The sequence below is a fragment of the Phragmites australis genome, chromosome 20, assembly GCF_958298935.1.
Source record: "Phragmites australis chromosome 20, lpPhrAust1.1, whole genome shotgun sequence".
NCBI classification, from domain to species: domain Eukaryota; kingdom Viridiplantae; phylum Streptophyta; class Magnoliopsida; order Poales; family Poaceae; genus Phragmites; species Phragmites australis.
This window is the reverse complement of record NC_084940.1, coordinates 5145415-5163983: the sequence shown is the minus strand read 5'-3', so window position 1 is coordinate 5163983 and position 18569 is coordinate 5145415. Positions and strand designations below refer to the sequence as shown.

Genomic DNA, 18569 nt, shown 5'->3' with positions numbered 1-18569 from the left:
CGCCTCCTCATTCCTCAGGCGAGACTCCGGCAAAATGCTGATCGGAGCCCGATCCCGGCGTCCCCCTCCGACCTTCGACATCTCGTCGGAGAAGAGGGTGGTTTTCGGTGGAAGGAGAGAGAAAAGTAGAAGCACGAAGGAAGCAGAAGCGCGAGTGCGAGGGAGCGTGAAAAAAGGGAACGGACCGATCCTTCCCCCCTTTTATATCTCAAAATTCAAAAACTGCCGCCCCGACGGTTCGCTCGGCGAAGCGTCGCCTCGATCGACGCAACTGACAGGCGAATCTCCCGCCGATCGCGCGATGTCAGCGTTTTGCCAGGCGTATTTTCCTCGATCTGCGCGGCAACCGCACGGGCCGCCCGTATGATTATCACACCCCTCGGAAGTTGAATGGACACGCGTCCACTCATTTGCCCGTTGGGGTCTGCTTGATGTCTAGAAACCGCAGGGGCCACCTCCGGAAAGCTTGCCGCATTCGGCCCGCCTTGACCTCGGTCGCGACGAAGGGCCCATTCGCAGTCTCTGTCCCATCGGCTGCCAAACGGGCCCGGGGGCTACTGTCGGTGTATTTAGAACCAGGGGTCCCTAAGTCCCGAGGCCAAACCGGCCGCCCACCACATATCACCACCCTGCAAGGTAAAAACAGAGACTCGGGAGAGGGTGCTCGGGGCTGCGCGTGGCAGCCCCCGAGGACTCGGTGCCCCGAAGGTCCCTCTAAAGTACTCGGGAGAGGGTGCTCGGGGCTGCACGTGGCAGCCCGCGAGGACTCGGTGCCCCGAAAGTCCCTCTAAAGTGCTCGGGAGAGGGTGCTCGGGGCTGCACGTGGCAGCCCGCGAGGACTCGGTGCCCCGAAGGTCTCACTCAAGTACTCGGGAGAGGGTGCTCGGGGCTGCGCGTGGCAGCCCCCGAGGACTCGGTGCCCCGAAGGTCCCTCTGAAGTCCTCGGGAGAGGGTGCTCGGGGCTGCACGTGGCAGCCCCCGAGGACCCGGTGCCCCGAAGGTCCCCCCAAGATGCTCGGGAGATAGTGCTCGGGGCTGCACGTGGCAGCCCCCGGGGACTCGGTCCCCAGAAGGTTCGCGCAAGATCGTTCAAAGACTCAAAGGGCCCCGTCGCCAGAGTGTCATCCAGTCAAGGGCCCGATGCCGCATTTAATAGGCGCGCGTGGCCTGGCATTCTGACATCCTGACATTCTCGGCTGACCACGCCCCAGTGTCAGACCCGGCCATGCCCAGGCTGGGGGGCGTGGGTTCATTAAATGCACGGGTCCCGTCCCGTTTCCACTTGCGCACCTCGGGATAACGTTACCAGAATCGAAGCACTCGGCCTGCCACCCTGCCCTGGCAGGAGAACAAGACAGAGTGGGCGCACCGGGCACCTCTGAGGCTGTCCGGTGGGCCTTTCTTTTATGGCACCCCGATGCTTCCACAGCGGCTAGTGGTCGAATGCGCGCCGCCTTCCTCCACCGCCCCTGTCACTTCGCCAAAGTGAAATGATTAGGCCTTTCTCCGTGGCACCTGGGCATTGGCATCCCCTCTTTCCCATTCAGGATATGTCGAGGTCGGCGCATCTATAAAAGGAAAGGAAGGAGAACGCTAGAGAGGACGGATAGACGAAGACAGAAAAAGAGAACAAGAAAAGAACAGCCCCGATCGCAAGACGATCAAGAGACCAGCTAGCTAGAACATAAGAGCCTTCGACTCTTTTGTAAAAGAGTTCTCCTTCGAGAACCAGAGATAACACTCACACAGGAGTAGGGTGTTACGCCTCCGCGCGGCCCGAACCTGTCCAAAAACCCGGTGTCCCCGCAAGCCATCGCATTTATTTCCTTTTCCGCTCATTTCCCGTGCGAACTTTTCTAGGATCATCCCCCCGGCCGAATCTCTAAAAAGGGGTCTCTCAGGATCCCTGCGACAGGAGTTCACCCTCCGACAATATTAATTAAAAATAATAACTATATAATATTTATCGAACAATGTATATTTCTTATATCCAACAGTAAAATTTGCATTTATTTGTAACCCATAAAATATGTAGTAAAATGATAAAAATAAATATTATTTCTAAAGCAATTTGATTTATAGTAGTATTCATAGATATTTTTTATTTTTATTTTACTTTTTATTATTTTTTCTCACCTTAGAAACACTAAAATATAAATCATTGTATATTTCTGCTCAAGTTTAATGTAAAGGGAGCCTTCTATAGACACAAAACACGTGTTTAAAAACGGTAGAAAATTTCAAGGACGAGAACTAAATCTTCCAAGTCACTTTTGGCCTTGGAAAATTTATTGAACCAGATAAAGTCGGGGAGAAACGGATATAACTTTTTCTAGTTGTCCGTAGAGTAAAAAAACATTGAAATCAGAGTTCGTATATAAAAGTTATACCTGTTTAACGAAGGCACTCCAGATTAACTGTTTTATGTGTCTATTTTACAATGAACATTAGTGACAGATTATAAATATGACTTGTTACATATTACAAGTTATATGTGATAAATCATAGTTATGACAGTAAAAAAGTTAAAAAGATAAAATATCATGCTTCCTTTAGAACGCACGAGAGGATGAGGCGGTAAGGCTACTATGCGCACGAGGGTATGTCGCGAGTTCAATTACCACATAACGTACACTATAAAAACAGCTCAAAAAATAGCTAAAAGACACTTGGCGAGTGGTGATGACTTTGAGTTAGATTAGCTCGGATGAAAAACATTTTTTTTTTACTTTTTTTTGTCTAAATAGTGAAAAAGTTTTCATCAATCATAAATAAAAGATCACAGTTATGATCTGTCACTTATTATATTTATTAGTGATGGGTTAAGTTTTGATCTGTCACTAATGATCTTATTGATGACAGTTCCTTACGCGTCATTTATGATTGTGAATAAATAATTATCCAATATTATTCGTGTTCGACTCTAATTTAAGATAAAATATAAGATAAGTTATGTCTATTTATATCCGATCGATTATATCTCTAGCTCTGAGCCACACAGTCCCAGTCACCACCCGCGCCTAGCTCCTTTTCGGATGAGCCACACAAGAATGTGAGAACCACCACCGTGTGCATGGACAGAGGTAAACCAACGTGAGGCAGGAGCTCCCCCGACGGGAGTAAAGCACAGGAAGAAGCCCATTCCCCATGGCTCTGTTGTGCGTGGCGCTGCCGCGCTGGAACGGGCCCTGCGTCCCCGCGCGTCTGCCAGCCGGGTGGTAGTACTGTCGCACGGAATTCATATTGATGTATGTGACGGGGAATAATCAATGTGAGATGTCACTGGAGGAATTGATATCCGAAGCGCCGAGGATGGTTGTACTCTAATAGAATTATATATATATATATATATATATATATATATATATATATATATATATATATAAAACTCGGAAATAGTATAGGGTGGAAGAACTAGATTTGTTTTTTAGAATCGGCTCTACAGGTTGTTTTATCGTGGTTGTTGACCTAACTTAGAAGGCTTACGGTTTTCAAAAACAGATAGGATATTTATCACACCTAAAAGTTGAGTCCATAAAAAGATCTATACCTCTAGTCTTAAAATAGAGAAATAGATGGTAGACGGGTAGCTCCACGGAAACCTGACAGTCATCGGCGCCGCCCGCTCGATTCTCTCCTCACGTTATGGGCTCTCGGTGCCATCACACGAGTACTGGTGTCTTCGCCTAACCGCGCGTTTGGGTCTCGTGATAACGAGGGCTACTCGACATCGACAAACGTTTTGTGTGACGGTATGATTGTGCCTACGCATGGGCCAGCCAAGGACAGGGCGATCCGATCCATCAGGGACAGTGACCAGTAGGTTGTCACTTGCCAGTTCCGGCGCTGCAAGTGAGTACTCCACTGGTCTGTGTCTGTTACAGTGAGGTACGTACGTACTAGCGCCGCGTTTCAGTCCCCTGAGTACGTACATGCCCGGGAAGTCCGCTACCATGAAAGGCTTTTGACCATAGAATCAAATTCTATTAGATTCTATTCACGTCGTACATCTTTTAATTTAATAACTGTATTAAAGAGAAAGAATGAATATATAGTATTATCGTAAGAGAGAGTGTTTCGATAGAATCATATAAAATTAGCTTCTTGAAGGAGGTTAGAGGGGCTCCCACGGTGGATCCGCTCCTGCACGCACGGAACGTGGTTTAAGCCCGTTTGAAATGCAAAAAACTTCAACGGAAATCTTGACGCCGTACTACGTTCTTTTGAGATTGAAAGCGAATATGCATGTGTACCGCATCGCAAGCTCTAACTGCTGACGTACCCGACTCCGTTTCACGTCATAATAACAGCTGCACGAACCCGTAATCACGAGGATTCCAGCCGAAAGCAAGGCCGCTCTTTCTGTCGTCGTTTGTCTTGACGTGTGTGCCATGTATTAAGGTTGTTATTGGTTGCTTTTATGTATTTTATTTATATGAATAATATATGTAGGCTAAGAGAACGTAGATTGGGTGGAGTCATGTTTGATAAAAAATATTTGGTTAGTTATATCTGTCTGAATAGGCTGAGCTGAATTTTGTTTGATTGATTAAATTTAAGACCGTATGAGCGGATGCAAAAGTTAAAATTGTGATCAGTTAATTGTATGAAGATGATTTTGTAATATTGATAAGTTAACCTGTATGTATGAGCAGATACAGAAACTTGTATCTGTCAGGTGAGATTGCGGAGAGAAGTCTTCCCAAATCAAGCTACGAGCGTATATTTATATCTGCCAGGCTAGACTAAAACAATACATATGAATATCTAAATATATTTTTCTTTAAAATTATACGTATCTGCTGAATCAAATTGCTCTCGTGCAGATAATCAATCACGCTCTAATTATATGCAAGGGCAGGTCGAAAGCTTCGTGGTTAAGCGAAACGGCTCCCATAAAGGCGCCGATTGGCTCAGCTAATCCTGGCATCCTGCCATTAACCACGCGGCGCGACAGCTTTAGTGGCGGAGCCTTACAAAGATCCTTGGTTTAGTTGGCCCTAACCACTGGTCAGTTGTTGATTTCCCTGAGCCCCTGACACCTCTGCCTCCGGCGGTGTAAGGTCTGTTTATTTCAGATTCTAAATTTTATATCGTACTTTATAATCGGATTATGTAAATAAATAAATAGATTTTAAAAATAGATTGTAGCAATTCAGATTTTGATTGTGGTATAATCCACAATTCAACTCAGAGTAGTTTCTACAATCCATAATACAGAATTTAGATTTTCATAATTTACAGGAAAAATAAATAGATCCTAAGATTGCGGCGACTGGAGACGGAAGAGATACGGAGATGCTACTGTATCTACTGATCAGGACGAGATCCCAACATGCACCATCGAGCAGAACGATGGCCAGCAAAAGTGACATACTTTAATCGAGGAGTGCAGTGCTGCCATCTCCCTGGCAAGAGAATTTTGTGGTGTCTCTGCTCCTCTATATATCCTTCTTGTAGAACAGTACAATTCTCGCAAGAATTTTTAGGGCCCTTTTGAACTGGAAAGGGGGCCCTTTTGAACTGGAAAGGGCGCATGAGTTGTACGGGCAGACACGCGACTGATGTCATCGATTGGTCGCAACTAAAAGTCGTGTGGTGCAGACGAAACCACAGAATCTTTTCCATCGTATCGTCACAAATCAGTAGGGCTTCTTGCTAATCTATACTCGTTGTTTCTGAAATGAATAATCGTATTAATCGAATTGGACACTTAACAACGTAAACGTGTCGAGTGAAAGCCACATTCAACGGGTCACTGAGATGTACTACTTATAAATTAGCAAATTGTCTTGTTCTTCAGTAGATATCCTTTTCATCCTCATTTCAAGCAATGTGGATTTCTCGACCAAATCCCTTTTGGGATTGAGAAGAATGAAAAAGAATAGGCGACAGTTGATGGTTGCGAACAAAATTGTCCTTGGCTCTTCTAATTTATAGACATATGTTCTTGCGTTGCACACACTCTTACTAATAAGAGTCATATTGGTCCCAAAAAAAATTATTCCGTGGTCATTCACAAGTTTGCGTATCCGTATTGCTATATATTGTTTTGTGCGAGAGAAACAAGCACTCGACGACATTTCACTTAGAAAAGAATAAAGCACAGAGGTGCTAGTATACATTACAATATACAAAATAAAGAGAGACAATGTGACAAAAACACCGATCTTTATTAATTCATTAGAATCATAAAGTACAAGTTTCCACACGTTACATAGAACTCACACCATACACATCTGGCTAACTAACATTTGCAATCATAGTCTTCTTGGTTCCTAGGGTTTCGTGAAGCTCTCCGGTTAATTACGTCCGTCTTCCACGGATAACCTCCAATTAAGCTGCGGTGATGGTCATCTCGCTAATAGTCTCTTGAGCCCCGCGTAGCTATAAACAAGACAAACATAGCAATAATAACAAAATAACAGAGTTAGAATAAAAAAAATATGTTGATCTCAGTATAACATCATTGACCGTAGGCAACCGGAGCATCACTAGTCTCATATCATCGAACTTAGCGTAAAGAAAGGCAATGACGACACCTAGGAGCACAGCGCAACACATCCTAGTGTTGCAAACGAGTTGCAACCAGTAGCACGGTATTGCACTTAGCTCACTAGTGCTCTCCTGACCTAACCCCCATCTTCATCGATCACGGTGACAAGAGTTGCAAACCCTCAGATGTTAGGCGAGAACTCCCTTCGGCCTCAATACATCATCGATTGAACCTCAAGGCAATATGCAACGCAAAACCGTCATCAACCCATTAAAGGGCACACATATCATCGCAGTCACAAAACTTCGAGAGGGCCTCAATTCATCATCAACCTATCTTGGACAACAACAATACAACTCAAGCCATCACAACCAAAGCCATCCTCACAAGCAACAAGGCCAAGAAAACGGCAAGAGGCCAACACACCATCTGCCAACGAAAAGCAACATGCCAACATGCTATCATGCTATTCGGCATCAACAACATAGAACCGAAAACAGAGATACGACAACAGGCTACCACTAGCACAAGGCACATCACTAACAATGGGTGAACCCATCATCAGCCGACAACAGGGAGAACTCAACACCCTCAACCTGCAACAGAGGGAGATCAACCCAACCAGTCGGCAATAGAGAGGACATGGAAACAACAACACCATGAACTGGCACCAAGGGGAGTTCAAGATCATCACAACTAGCCGGCAACAGAGCAAAGCACGCCCAACAACAAGGGAGAGAAGGCGGCAGCAATACACCGGTGGCGATACCTCATCAAACTACACACGACTAGCATGACAGCACATTGACACATGACCAGCAAGTAGCGGATCAACACTCGCCAGCCAGACACTTCAACGGTGGTGGCAAGACACTAGTCCAACACAAGGCTAGACTCACGCTAGTCGGAGCATCCTAATCAGTGGCAACAAACACACACTAGCCGAACAGCTCAAAGGTGGCAGTAGACATATGATGACATCATCTTCATGGTGGCACGCTAACAAAGCCCACGGCGACACACCAGACAAACTAGCATTCCAACAGCACGACCACACCAAAACACAACGACATTAGCTCTGTGGTGACATGCTGGACAAGCACATCAGCAACAACACAGGGCTAAGAGAGTAAAGTGCCGATGGCCAGTACCACGCCCCAGAGTGGCGGAGAAGAAACCAATAGCAAGCACCGAATACGCGCACACAAGCGGTAGCAGAGGGAAAGTGATAGCTCACCGCAACGCATATGCTAGTGCAGGGCGGCACACACGCACACGGAACAGAACGATGATAGAGCCACACACAGTGGCCAGCATGGTGCACATCAATCGACGGTAACGCAGAACGAACTGGAGCGTTTTGACAACAACATCGTATGGGGCTGGCTGGCATGAGAACAGACGAATGGCAATGAGCACACCACAACGATGACAAGAAGCACCACAACAATTGGGTGACAGAAGGTCGGGAACAGAAGACGACCAGCACGGCGAGCACACCGGTGGCATTAGACAACAACCAACATTATGTGCATGATGGCGACGAGCTCACTGCACCATCAAACAACGTGTGGCACGGCAGCGACACCATCACCAGTGCACGACATTATGACAAAAATAAAATAAGTGAGAAAAGAGGATTAAGAACACAAATAAAACGCACCATGGGAAGCAATCGAGACGACAAAGCTCTGGCCAGTGATCATCTTCAAGATCAGCAACAACAAGTTGAACGACGGTGATGGAATCATGCTATCAGCTGTGGTGGAAACAAACTATGCCAGCGGTGAAATCGAGCTGTGGAGGTGACAAGGCTTTGTCCAAAAAGTAGATCGATCTCCCCCTCAACAATAGAACCCTCCCTCCTCTATATATATATATATATATATATATATATATATAGGTCAGGCTTAGAGATAGGGATGAGGCAAATCAAACTAGAATAGGTTAGGGATTTTCCAAGATTGTCGCAGCCAAACTCTATTCAAACGAGTTTGGCTCAGATATGATTAGGGATAAAAGTGGCCGCAGATAGAGATTCGATCTTCCACAACCTCGGCGCCCTTGGAGATAGAGATAGAGGGGCGGGTAATCTAATTTGGGGATGGCCGCACTGCTCAGTTAGGGAAGCAGAAGGATGAAGGTCGAAGAAGAGGCTCAGCTGGCTCGATGCACAGGTTGAGGAGGGGGAGGAAGAAGGGGCTATCAACCGCCCTAGGATGGTTGAGCAAGATGAGAGGGGAAAAGAGAGGGAAACGAGCCAATCTACTTTGGGTCAGCTCAGGTGACCATGGCCCGAGAGAGAGAGAGAGAGAGAGAGAGAGAGAGAGAGAGAGAGAGAGAGAGAGAGAGAGGAGCTGGGCTAGCCTAGACCTGATCATGGGTAACCTAGTCTAGTAAGCTCGACTCGGCTCGACCTGAGCAGTGCACCGGGCCAGGCTCGGGCTTAAACTTCCTAGTTTGCAGATTTTTTTTGGGCTGGGCTCGGGCTTCAAAAATAGGCAAGAAGCCCAAAAAACCCGAGAAAACTGGGAAAGTCTGAGCCTAGCCAGAAAAAATTGCTATCGAGTCAGGCTCGAGCTTGTGGTTTACCTGTTGGGCCTTTCAAAGCTCAGCCCGAAGCCTAGCCCAGCCTGACCTTTGAATAGGTATAGGCTAGCCTAGTGTGTGAGAGAGAAAAGGGGCCCTAGGCCTTGAGTTGACCTAACCCAAAGGGAGAGAGAAGAGAGGAGGACCATCTAGGTCAGCTACCCCTTTCTTTTTTCTATTATATTTTTTTATATACGGTTATATGTTTGCATATTCATGAGACTCGCTGCTTCCAAAACATTATTGTACATATACTTTACCAGAGCATTTTGAAGCCTCTCCTTACCTAAATTTTCTTCTTCCTCTTCACCCTCTTCTCCATCTTCTCTGTCTTTGGTGAGCTCCATTGAGCCTTCGAGATGTTAGTGTTCGGAGGGGGCCTTCTACAACGAACTCTAATAGTTAGGGTTAAGAATTTGAGGGTTCAGGGTCCCAAGGCTCAGAAGGAATTGTTGGGGAAGGAGACAGATCCAGAGGTGGAGAGCCGTAAGGACATGGCAAGAGGATGGGGGCGAGGGCGACCTCGCAGGTCAATCGAGAGGAGAGAAAGGTCGGAGAAAGAACAAATTTTGGAGATAGGATCCATAACTTCATATGTTTCAAGTTGAAGCTGCTTAGGTTATTAGGTTAACAATTGAGTTGGATAGTAAAATAAGAGAGAAGGAAGCCTTTAAACAAACTTCAAATGATTGACTCATAAGAGCCCAATTAAGACACCCAAATCACAGCATTTGACAGCAGCTCGCCCGTACTCCCTGTGTGACTGACGGAATGCTTTTTATCTCTTCTCGAACTATCACGTCCATTTATTAATCTCTCTCTCTCTCTCTCTCCACCTCCTCCCATTCGCCCAAATCGAAGAGGAGGAAGTAATTAAAAAGCCCGTCTCGCTCCCCTCGTCGCCGGCGATGGCCGACGGCGAGGCGTCCGGCGGCGCGTACAGGGAGTTCAAGGCTCTTGTGGAGGCGGCGGACCGCAAGTTCGCGCGCGCTCGCGACCTGCCGCTCTACGGCGGCGGGGATCACCACAGCCGGAAGGCCTTCAAGGCGTACACGCGGCTGTGGCGGCTGCAGCAGGAGCGGCGCCGGGAGCTCGTTGCGGGCGGGCTCCGCCGGTGGGAGATCGGCGAGGTGGCCTCCCGGATCGGGCAGCTCTACTACGCGCGCTACCTCCGCACGGCCGAGCCGCGGTCGCTCGTCGGGGCCTACGTCTTTTACGAGGCCATCTACAGCCGCGGGTACTTCACCGCGGCGGTGGGGGGCGCCGGCGGCGACAGCAGGCACCAGGCTCTCCTGATCCGGTACAAGGAGCTGAGGTTCATCGCCCGGTTCCTCGTCGTTGCCATGCTCATGCGGCGGTCCGAGGCTGTGGACCACCTCGCCGGACGCCTACGCGCGCTCGTCGAGGAAACGAAGTCGGCATACCCCGTAAGAACCTTGCTTTTCTTGCTTCGAATTGGGGAACCAATCGACTCATTCATTATTAGTGTGCCGAGTTTTTGTTTTCCATTTGGTTAGGGCACTTGGCATCTTGTTTTTGCGTCCTTCTTGTGCACACCCTAGTTGCAGAAGAGAATGAGTACCCCTGTTTATTGAGGGATATCGAGTACAGTGAAAAGCTGCGAGGATTGAGATTCAGCAGTGTGGAGTTTGAGCTGTTTTTTCTTTCACTATTTGGTATGAGTTCCTGGTGACCGAAGCAGTGCTACTGTGTGGCTAATTGTTTTGCAATTGTGATTTAAAAGTTTGGACTAGTGAAGTGAATGCTTTTCTTATGAATTTTGGAAGCTGATCATGGTTCAAATTTGTTAGCTGCTAAATTAGAAACAAAAGATGGGCCTTTTCAGTTGGTTCGATAATTCGAGTTTACTGTGAATACAAAGAAAGTATGAACTAGGATAATTATACAAGCGCCATTGCCTGTCGGGAGCATAACAACACATGGTTCTCTCAGTGCTTTATCGAAAAAAAGAAAGACATATGCATGATGGTTGTGTAAGGAATTTCTATCATAAACAAAAATTGGCATTTTGGAACTTATGATGTGTGTACTTTGTTTTTGTGTTTTTTTATTGATTTTCCAGTCCATTTATTTTAATAAAGTTTGGCCTATTGGCATGTTTTTAGCCTGTTGAGCTTACCATCTACTTCTCTCCCGATAATAACATTGTGACCTTGTACTTCTTAGAAAACCAACTTCAAGGAATGGAAGCAAGTGCTTCAAGAGCTTGGGAGATTCTTGAAAGCTGATGGAGCATACAAAGGATCTAGATCACTAAGATATGACAACTTGTTTGATTCTTATCCATCTAACCTTGCATCTATTGCACGATTCCATTCAAAAAGAGTGCTGAAACTGAAGGAAGCTGTATTAACAAGCTACCGCCGAAATGAGGTTACATGTCTATTATCCCACTGCCAATAATTTTAGTATGAAAAGCTGAAAATATCCCTCATAGACTTATTTTGTGCAATGCAGGCCAAGTTCACAGAACTAACTCTGGACACATTCAGAATGCTACAGTGTCTGGAATGGGAGCCCACTGGGTCTTATCAGATTGCTGCTAAAGAACTTACAGAAAATGGCACTGTAAGTGATCAGAGTGGACCCTCTGGTCTGATTGATATTCACCTATCTACAGAAATGTCTGATGGAAGTCTTCCTTCAAATCCTCAAAAAGCAATAATATATCATCCTACAGTCTCTCATCTTTTAGCGGTACGAGGCTTACCCAGATTATTCCCTTCTTTCAAGTTCATCTTTTCCATAATAGTTGGAGGTGCATGAAAGTCTGGTAGAATTGCATATCCTCTTGTAGGAAATGCTCTCTTCTGAAACAAGAATGATGATATCTCGAAGTCATTTTTTTTCTCTATCTCGGTGTTTTAATGCAATGACATGGTTGATGCTTTTGTTTGTTACAATGACAATGTTATATGCAAATACGATTGACTTTGTCTGCAATCCTGAAGCATGCATCAGTTGGCGAGTCAAACCATAGAAATGGTACCAATAGCACCTTGAAGTACAAATTTGTAAGTTTGTAAAAAAAAATACAAATTATACTACACTAAGCATAATTTAAGTCAGAAAGAGGTGATTTTCCTGCATACCTGCTGCAACATGGTTGGCTGGTTGACCCAATTCCCTCAGCATTTGCTGGATGTGCGATACTGCTTGCCATTCTGCCATTGGAACTCATTTCTTTGTAGATAATATATCCATGATACAATTTTATTAGGTTTTCTGAGAAGCGGTATTTTTCCTTTTTTTCCCTCTAGTCTTGTTTTGATCGTGTTTAATCATATTTCTATCCACTTTTGATGTCCCATTTGATGATTCTGCTGCATATGGCAGGTTCTTGCAACAATCTGCGAGGAGCTTTCTCAAGATAGCATTTTACTCATCTATATATCAGCATCAGGTTCCTTCTTGATCTGGCACTGCAGTTTTTGTTTTGGTAACTTGTTACCCTTCTAACTTTTGTGACTGCCCTTTCAGGGTTTGCTGAGCAGAATATTGCTTCTCAAAAGTATGCCTCTAGCTCTTCATCTCATGCAAGGGCTGCTTCTGCCTCTCCTATGTGTAAACCAAATTCACATTTCAGTTCTGATGATCATTTATGGCTTGGTCCCCGTGGAAATGGAGGTAAGCCTCTGCCTTCTCGACTTATTGTCTTCTGTAACTATATATTAGGGCAACGCTATGATTCAATATAGTCGTTAGATTGGTGGATGACTAGACCAATGGACTAAATCTTTTATTTCTTTTGGTGTGACCTGTGAGGATGGCATGCCTTGCATTTTCTTATGTTGACATTATTGTCTTTTGGCAGGTCCAAATAATCTTTATCCAGAAGACTTGATTCCATTTACAAGATATCCTCTCTTCCTGGTAATCGATTGCGAAAATAGCCATGCATTCAAGGCAGGTTTGTCAGAACTTAATCTTGGCTTGGTAGAAGAAAACCATTACCATGGGCATTCCGTTGCTTTTTCAAAGCCAAACTTATTTACCAGATTGTCCATGCCCTATTTAGTTTTCTGCACCAAATATTATGGCTTTGTTGGGTTTTTTTTTTTTTGCATTTTGAATGGCTGCATATTCCCATTTCATTTTCAAGTGACCTTACTTCTCTCCTAGTTGAATAAAATCCGAGCTTGTGCAATTGTTGGTTCAGCATTGTTGTTATGTGCTTGTACTGGTTTGATAACTGCTTGATCCTTAAACAACTAAAATATTTTTAGATGGTTGTGAGCCTGGTAATTGGTGATGGCAGAGGATAGCTAAGGACTGATGCGTAGTACTGTGTGAATATGCTGGCTTTGTTGATAGAGCTTGGAGGTAGAATAATTGTTAAGGAACTTTCTGTTTGGAATGTATAGATAAAATCAATCTATGCCTGCCTCTGTATAGGAAGGTGCCCAAACTTGCTTGTTAGCATGCGAACCCATCCTATGATTACTTAAATTAACATCTTTTCATAATATGTTTTTCATAAAGTTGGTATTAAATTTGATGAGTTATGGACTTGTATTCTTGGTTTATTGGGGGCAGCTCTCTCTCCAACGGTCCAACCTGTCTGTAACAGTATAGCATAACTTTTTTTAATCAAATTATCATTTGGTCATGTAATTTTCCAGGCCATACATAATGCAGAGAAGGGAGAGCCAGCTGCTTTATTACTTTCTCCTAGGATATCATCAGCATTGCCTGGTGCAGAATCAACGGCTCATGGAAGCCAATTTACATACTTCCTCACTGCTCCAATGCAGGCCTTCTGCCAACTAGCTGGAATAACTTCTGACATAGACACCGTATGTACCCTTCATGAGGAGTTGACTGTTCTGTATTCCCCCTGAGAAATTCATTTCTATAATCTGATTTGTTCTGCTTGGTTTTCAGGATACATATGCTAATGCGGAGAACATGCTATTCTCTGCTTTGGAAGAATACGAAGGAATCCTCTGCACTTCTGTTGGGTTAAACAATGTCTGGAGACAAATTTTACCAGATCCATTTCTCAGACGGCTGATTCTCAGGTACCTTATCCCATATATCTTCCACACTCTAAGTAATGTGAGCATCTGCCAGTTGGTTATAACATTAACTTAGCAATGTTACTTGGAAAAAGATGTCTTGGCTTCAATCTATTAATGAATAGATATGAAGAACACACTTAATTGTTATATTGTTTACATCTCTTCTGGTGAGGCTATTTAAAGTTTAAACCCTAAATCCATCTCATTTCTACCATTTGTCAGTCTCAAGGAGTTAGTTGAGCTAACTCCTTCCAAAGTATGGCCCCAAAAAGAGAGGAAAAAATGAGCATGAACAGGTAGAAAATGGCTTGTCAATTGTAGTATCTCCTTCAATGTGCACCGGTTGGTTGCCGCTATTTTACATGCTTGGCTCTAAAAGTGCAGTGTTTTTTAAAGACTAGGAACATTGAGAGTGGCTACTAACCAAGTAACCAGTCACTAATAAGATCCATTAGATGCTTGGAGCTAACATACCCAGGGTTGTGTAGGGATTTGGGGAACCATTCGAGCATACATGTTAGGGGGACCAACTAAACCCTACAGATATGGGTTAATGGATTCTAGGTAAACTTGTGTAGCATATTTTATGATTTATCTTTCAAAGGTCACCAACAACCTAAAAGGCTATACATTTTTTTCTAACAAAAACTTGTGATGCCAGCGACCATGTTTAGGAATGGTGCAGCAGAATTAAGTTCTACTAGCGTTATTTGATTTTAGGACTGTTATCTTTTTTTTTTCCTCTTTTTTTTTTTTTTTTTTTTTTTTTTTTTTTTTTTTTGCGACACCTGATTCCCTTCCGAAATGACCGGGTGCCTGTGGGTAATACTGGATTGAATAGATGCCGCATAACTACTTGCTATACACAACCTGAGCTCCCAGCTTTACCCTTCTTGAACTTTTTTGGATTCAGTTGTTTTGCATACTGCATTCATTTTACTGTAGCGTGAACCATTTGGGGTTTTCTCTGATCATTCTTTGCATTCACAATTTTTTTTGTCCATTGCAGGTTTATTTTTTGTCGAGCAGTGCTCTTCTATTTTCACCGAGACGAGCATGAACAACATCTACCAACCTGCTTACCTAGTCTCCCAGAGTCAGTCTCTCCAAATGCAGAAGCCATCAAAACCCCTGTCCTTCTGCTTACACAAAACCTTGTTGTCAGCGACCAGTTCCATTTTTGAGATTCCACCCACAATAAGAAATGATCGAGAACAATAACTAAGCCTTCTGTAGATACCTCCATGCTAAATATAGTCTAGCAATTTGTTGATTGTTTCGCATTTGTACAGCCAACGGAGCGTGACTCGGTATCAATTAGCTGCTGCTGAAGCCTGGATGGGGCGAATGGTGATACTAAGAATCTTGTCTGCTGATTCATCTCCGTTGAGCATCTATACAAGTTTGCTTAGGTGTTCTTTGCTTTGCTCTAGGCAGTGTAGGCCTGTAGGGCTTGTCTTTCCTTTCTTTGCGGTTGTGTTGGAGAGGTCAGTTTGTATGCTGGAAGAGGCGTTTTTTTTCAGTACTCTGGAAGGCAGATTGTTTTGTAAGGGTTAGCTCAACATTTTGAAAGTATCTAACGATTTCCATCTTACGCTGTGCGTTTCGGTTGTCTTGTGCTCATAACGTTTGTGATTGGTGTTTGTTTTGCTTCAATGGCTCTGCGACCTGTTCAATTTGAATGCTCTCCCTTTCCAGTGTCTATTTCATGAGATTGGTACCTCATAATGTGTAGTCAATGTGAATAAATGTCTCATATAAATTAAACAACCCAAACTCATGGCAAATTTGATGAACGGAACTAAATTCTGGCAAGGTAAAGTTGAATCAAAACGCTCGCTAGTTTTTGACTGATGCCTGTATTAGCAGCATGGTGTTCTTGGAGATTGGTACTCCGATTCAGAAGTCGGTTCCCACGGTTTATACCTGTGCTGTACATTCTGCAGTTCCAGGTTTCAACCTACACGCGTTCCCTGTCCAGATAATTCTCAACATCGAATTTTGCGCATACTATTGTATCGTATTTTCAGTGTCTCACGGAGCAAATTGCAGAAACTGACAGGGACACTCGCACTGAAAACTGACCGTGTCCGGATTCCAAGTGACCAAAAAAGCTTCGCCTAAGCCAACTGTTTAGTCGCAAAACAGTAGTTTCGTGACGGTGTCATCATGCATCGACATGTCAGAGGATGCACACGAGCAAGCTCATCAAGCGGTGCATGGACGTAGGAACAATGGCGAAAGAGCTAGCCCCTTGTAAAAGTCGGCGTAGCCCACGGTTTCTACCGCCGGTAAACGTACGCCCCTTCCCTTGAATACTTCCAGCCTCGGCGAGAACGTCAGCGCACGCACAAAGCTACATATTTCCTGCACGAAAGCACTTGCAAAGCGAGAAGCCGGTAATAAGTAGCTTCACGGGACTCGCCTCGTCACTCACCGTAATTAAGCTTGTGGCCGGTCGCCGAGGCAGCGCGCGCCGCACGCCATGGATGGTGACCAGAGCAAGGTGCAGCGGCTGTACGACGCGTGCGACGCCGTCTTCTCGCCGGGGAAGGGAGGGCTCCCCACGCTCACGCAGATCAGGTGGCTGCAAGACATCCTCGGTATGTACATCCTTACGCGTCGCGTCTTGGCTCGTACCGCGCATGTACGTCCATGCGCGTCCTGGCTCGATCGGCCTGAGCATATGGCGCGTTGGTCCCTCGCATGCAGATGGGATGGAGGCGGCCGACGTCGGGATCGATGCGGGCGGCTGCGGCGGCGAGAGGTCGTCGTCGTCCTCGGACGACGAGCGCACCAGCCGGCGGTTCCTCTATCCGCGGGCGTTCACGCGGATCACGTACGTGCACATCCACGAGTGCGACGATTTCTCGGTACGGCCCAGCGTGCAGTTGGTCGCGTCGGCAGCAGCCTGGTTTTCGCGGTATATGGTCTGGTGTTCTCAGTCCGGGTGGGTTTTTGGTGTTTGCAGATGGGTGTGTTCTGCTTCCCGGCCGGCGCGACGCTGCCGCTGCACGACCACCCGCAGATGGTTGTCCTGAGCAAGCTGCTCTACGGCTCCATGCGGGTCAAGTCGTACGACTGGGTGGCCGCGCCGTGCCGCGTATCCGGCGCAACAAAGAGTAAGGCTGCCTCACCCTCATCTGCTTGCACCTACCTAGGCTACCTTGTCGTCCATAGGCTCGATCGTTGGATGGGCAAAAGAACGATAAAAGAAAACTTGGTTTCCCATGTCAGTTGCAACTACTACGCGTTCCTTATCTGCAAAGCATGATCTTCTGCGTGGGGTATGTAGGATCTTGTACCATGCTGCTTATGATCGGTTTGACAAGTAGTTGAATTTCTTGAGCTCTTGTGTGGACTTTTACCGAAACTGTTTCTTAACTGAGTACGAACCTGAACTCAAAGTATGCAAGGACCAAAGTAGCTGGCAGCCTGGCAGGGAACGGGAGAAGTCTGAAGCCACGGGCTGTGGAAAAAATACAATGCAGAGCATGTGCAGCTAGCGTACCTGGTTGTGATCGCGCTCATGAAACAACTGCACAACCAGTAGTATCTGCATCTGACGTTATTATTCTGAGAAAAGAAAGTATAGATGACGTTATTCCACTGCTCAATTCAAAAGTCCACCCTGTTTTGGGATAAGCAAAAATAATAATTAAATAACAGAAAGTGACAGACAGACAAACCAAGTGGCCTATTTGACGGGCCGTTTCAATCCATGCAGGTGGTTTGGCGAAGGTGGTGGCCGTGGACGAGCTCAGGGAGGCGCCGTGCAAGGCGTCGGTGCTGTTCCCCCGGAGCGGCGGCAACATCCACACCCTCACCGCCGTCACGCCGTGCGCGCTGCTCGACGTGCTCGCGCCGCCGTACTCGGAGGACCTCGGGCGGCCGTCGACCTACTTCACTGACATCCCCGTCCCTTCTCTCCCAGGTACTTACTAGATTAACCGTGCATGTATGAGTAGAGTTTTCTTTTTTGTGTTCTGTTTCCAAAGCCATATACGTAGTCTCTAACACACAATGTGATCATTTGTTCAGGTTTTGCTGTACTGGAAGAGGCAGACTTGCCTGAAGATTTTAGCGTCGTCGGGGCGCAATACGTAGGGCCTGAGCTCGCAGTAGATATGGACTGCTATGACTAGATAGCTCACTGTTTCCCCCCAAAGTAGCTACACAGACAAGTTATGCGCCATGTGTACATGTCTGGAGAATACATTGTACCTTCCCCATTTGCTTGTGTATATATATATATATATACATATATATATATACATACATATACATATATATACATATACATATACGTATATATATATATATGTATACATATACGTATATATATACGTATGTGTATATATATACGTATATATATGTATATATATACGTATATATACACACATACATATATATATATACGTATATATATATACATATATATA

At 45.3% G+C, this 18569-nt stretch overlaps 2 protein-coding genes across 3 annotated transcripts; both read left to right on the top strand.

Moving 5' to 3' along the window:
• Positions 1-9864: 9864 nt before the first annotated feature.
• On the top strand, positions 9865-15721 carry LOC133901674 (uncharacterized). 2 transcript variants are annotated; one of them, XM_062343110.1, is made up of 9 exons: positions 9887-10512; positions 11273-11479; positions 11564-11803; positions 12443-12509; positions 12587-12733; positions 12921-13012; positions 13729-13902; positions 13991-14127; positions 15137-15721. In XM_062343110.1, exons 1-9 carry the CDS (start codon positions 9994-9996, stop codon positions 15309-15311), a joined length of 1758 nt encoding a protein of 585 aa, XP_062199094.1. In that variant the 5' UTR covers positions 9887-9993; the 3' UTR covers positions 15312-15721. The 2 variants fall into 2 exon arrangements, with proteins under 2 accessions (XP_062199095.1, XP_062199094.1); XM_062343111.1 differs by lacking the exons at positions 13991-14127; positions 15137-15721 and having other exon boundaries at positions 9865-10512; positions 12921-13016; positions 13729-13876.
• Positions 15722-16612: 891 nt separating this feature from the next.
• On the top strand, positions 16613-18360 carry LOC133902368 (plant cysteine oxidase 3-like). The gene is made up of 5 exons (XM_062343956.1): positions 16613-16730; positions 16840-17000; positions 17099-17249; positions 17855-18061; positions 18169-18360. The coding sequence occupies exons 1-5, from the start codon at positions 16613-16615 to the stop codon at positions 18270-18272; spliced, it is 741 nt and encodes a 246-aa protein (XP_062199940.1). The 3' UTR covers positions 18273-18360.
• Positions 18361-18569: the final 209 nt, after the last annotated feature.

Bases quoted from the DNA above. Each gene is read 5' to 3' on its own strand.
- LOC133901674 (XM_062343110.1), top strand. From the start codon at position 9,994: ATGGCCGACGGCGAGGCGTCCGGCGGCGCGTACAGGGAGTTCAAGGCT. The intron at 13,013-13,728 runs GCAGGTTTGTCA...GTAATTTTCCAG, and splicing joins AAAATAGCCATGCATTCAAG to GCCATACATAATGCAGAGAA. The intron at 13,903-13,990 runs GTATGTACCCTT...CTTGGTTTTCAG, and splicing joins TAACTTCTGACATAGACACC to GATACATATGCTAATGCGGA.
- LOC133902368 (XM_062343956.1), top strand. From the start codon at position 16,613: ATGGATGGTGACCAGAGCAAGGTGCAGCGGCTGTACGACGCGTGCGAC. The intron at 17,250-17,854 runs GTAAGGCTGCCT...CAATCCATGCAG, and splicing joins CGTATCCGGCGCAACAAAGA to GTGGTTTGGCGAAGGTGGTG. The intron at 18,062-18,168 runs GTACTTACTAGA...TCATTTGTTCAG, and splicing joins CCCCGTCCCTTCTCTCCCAG to GTTTTGCTGTACTGGAAGAG.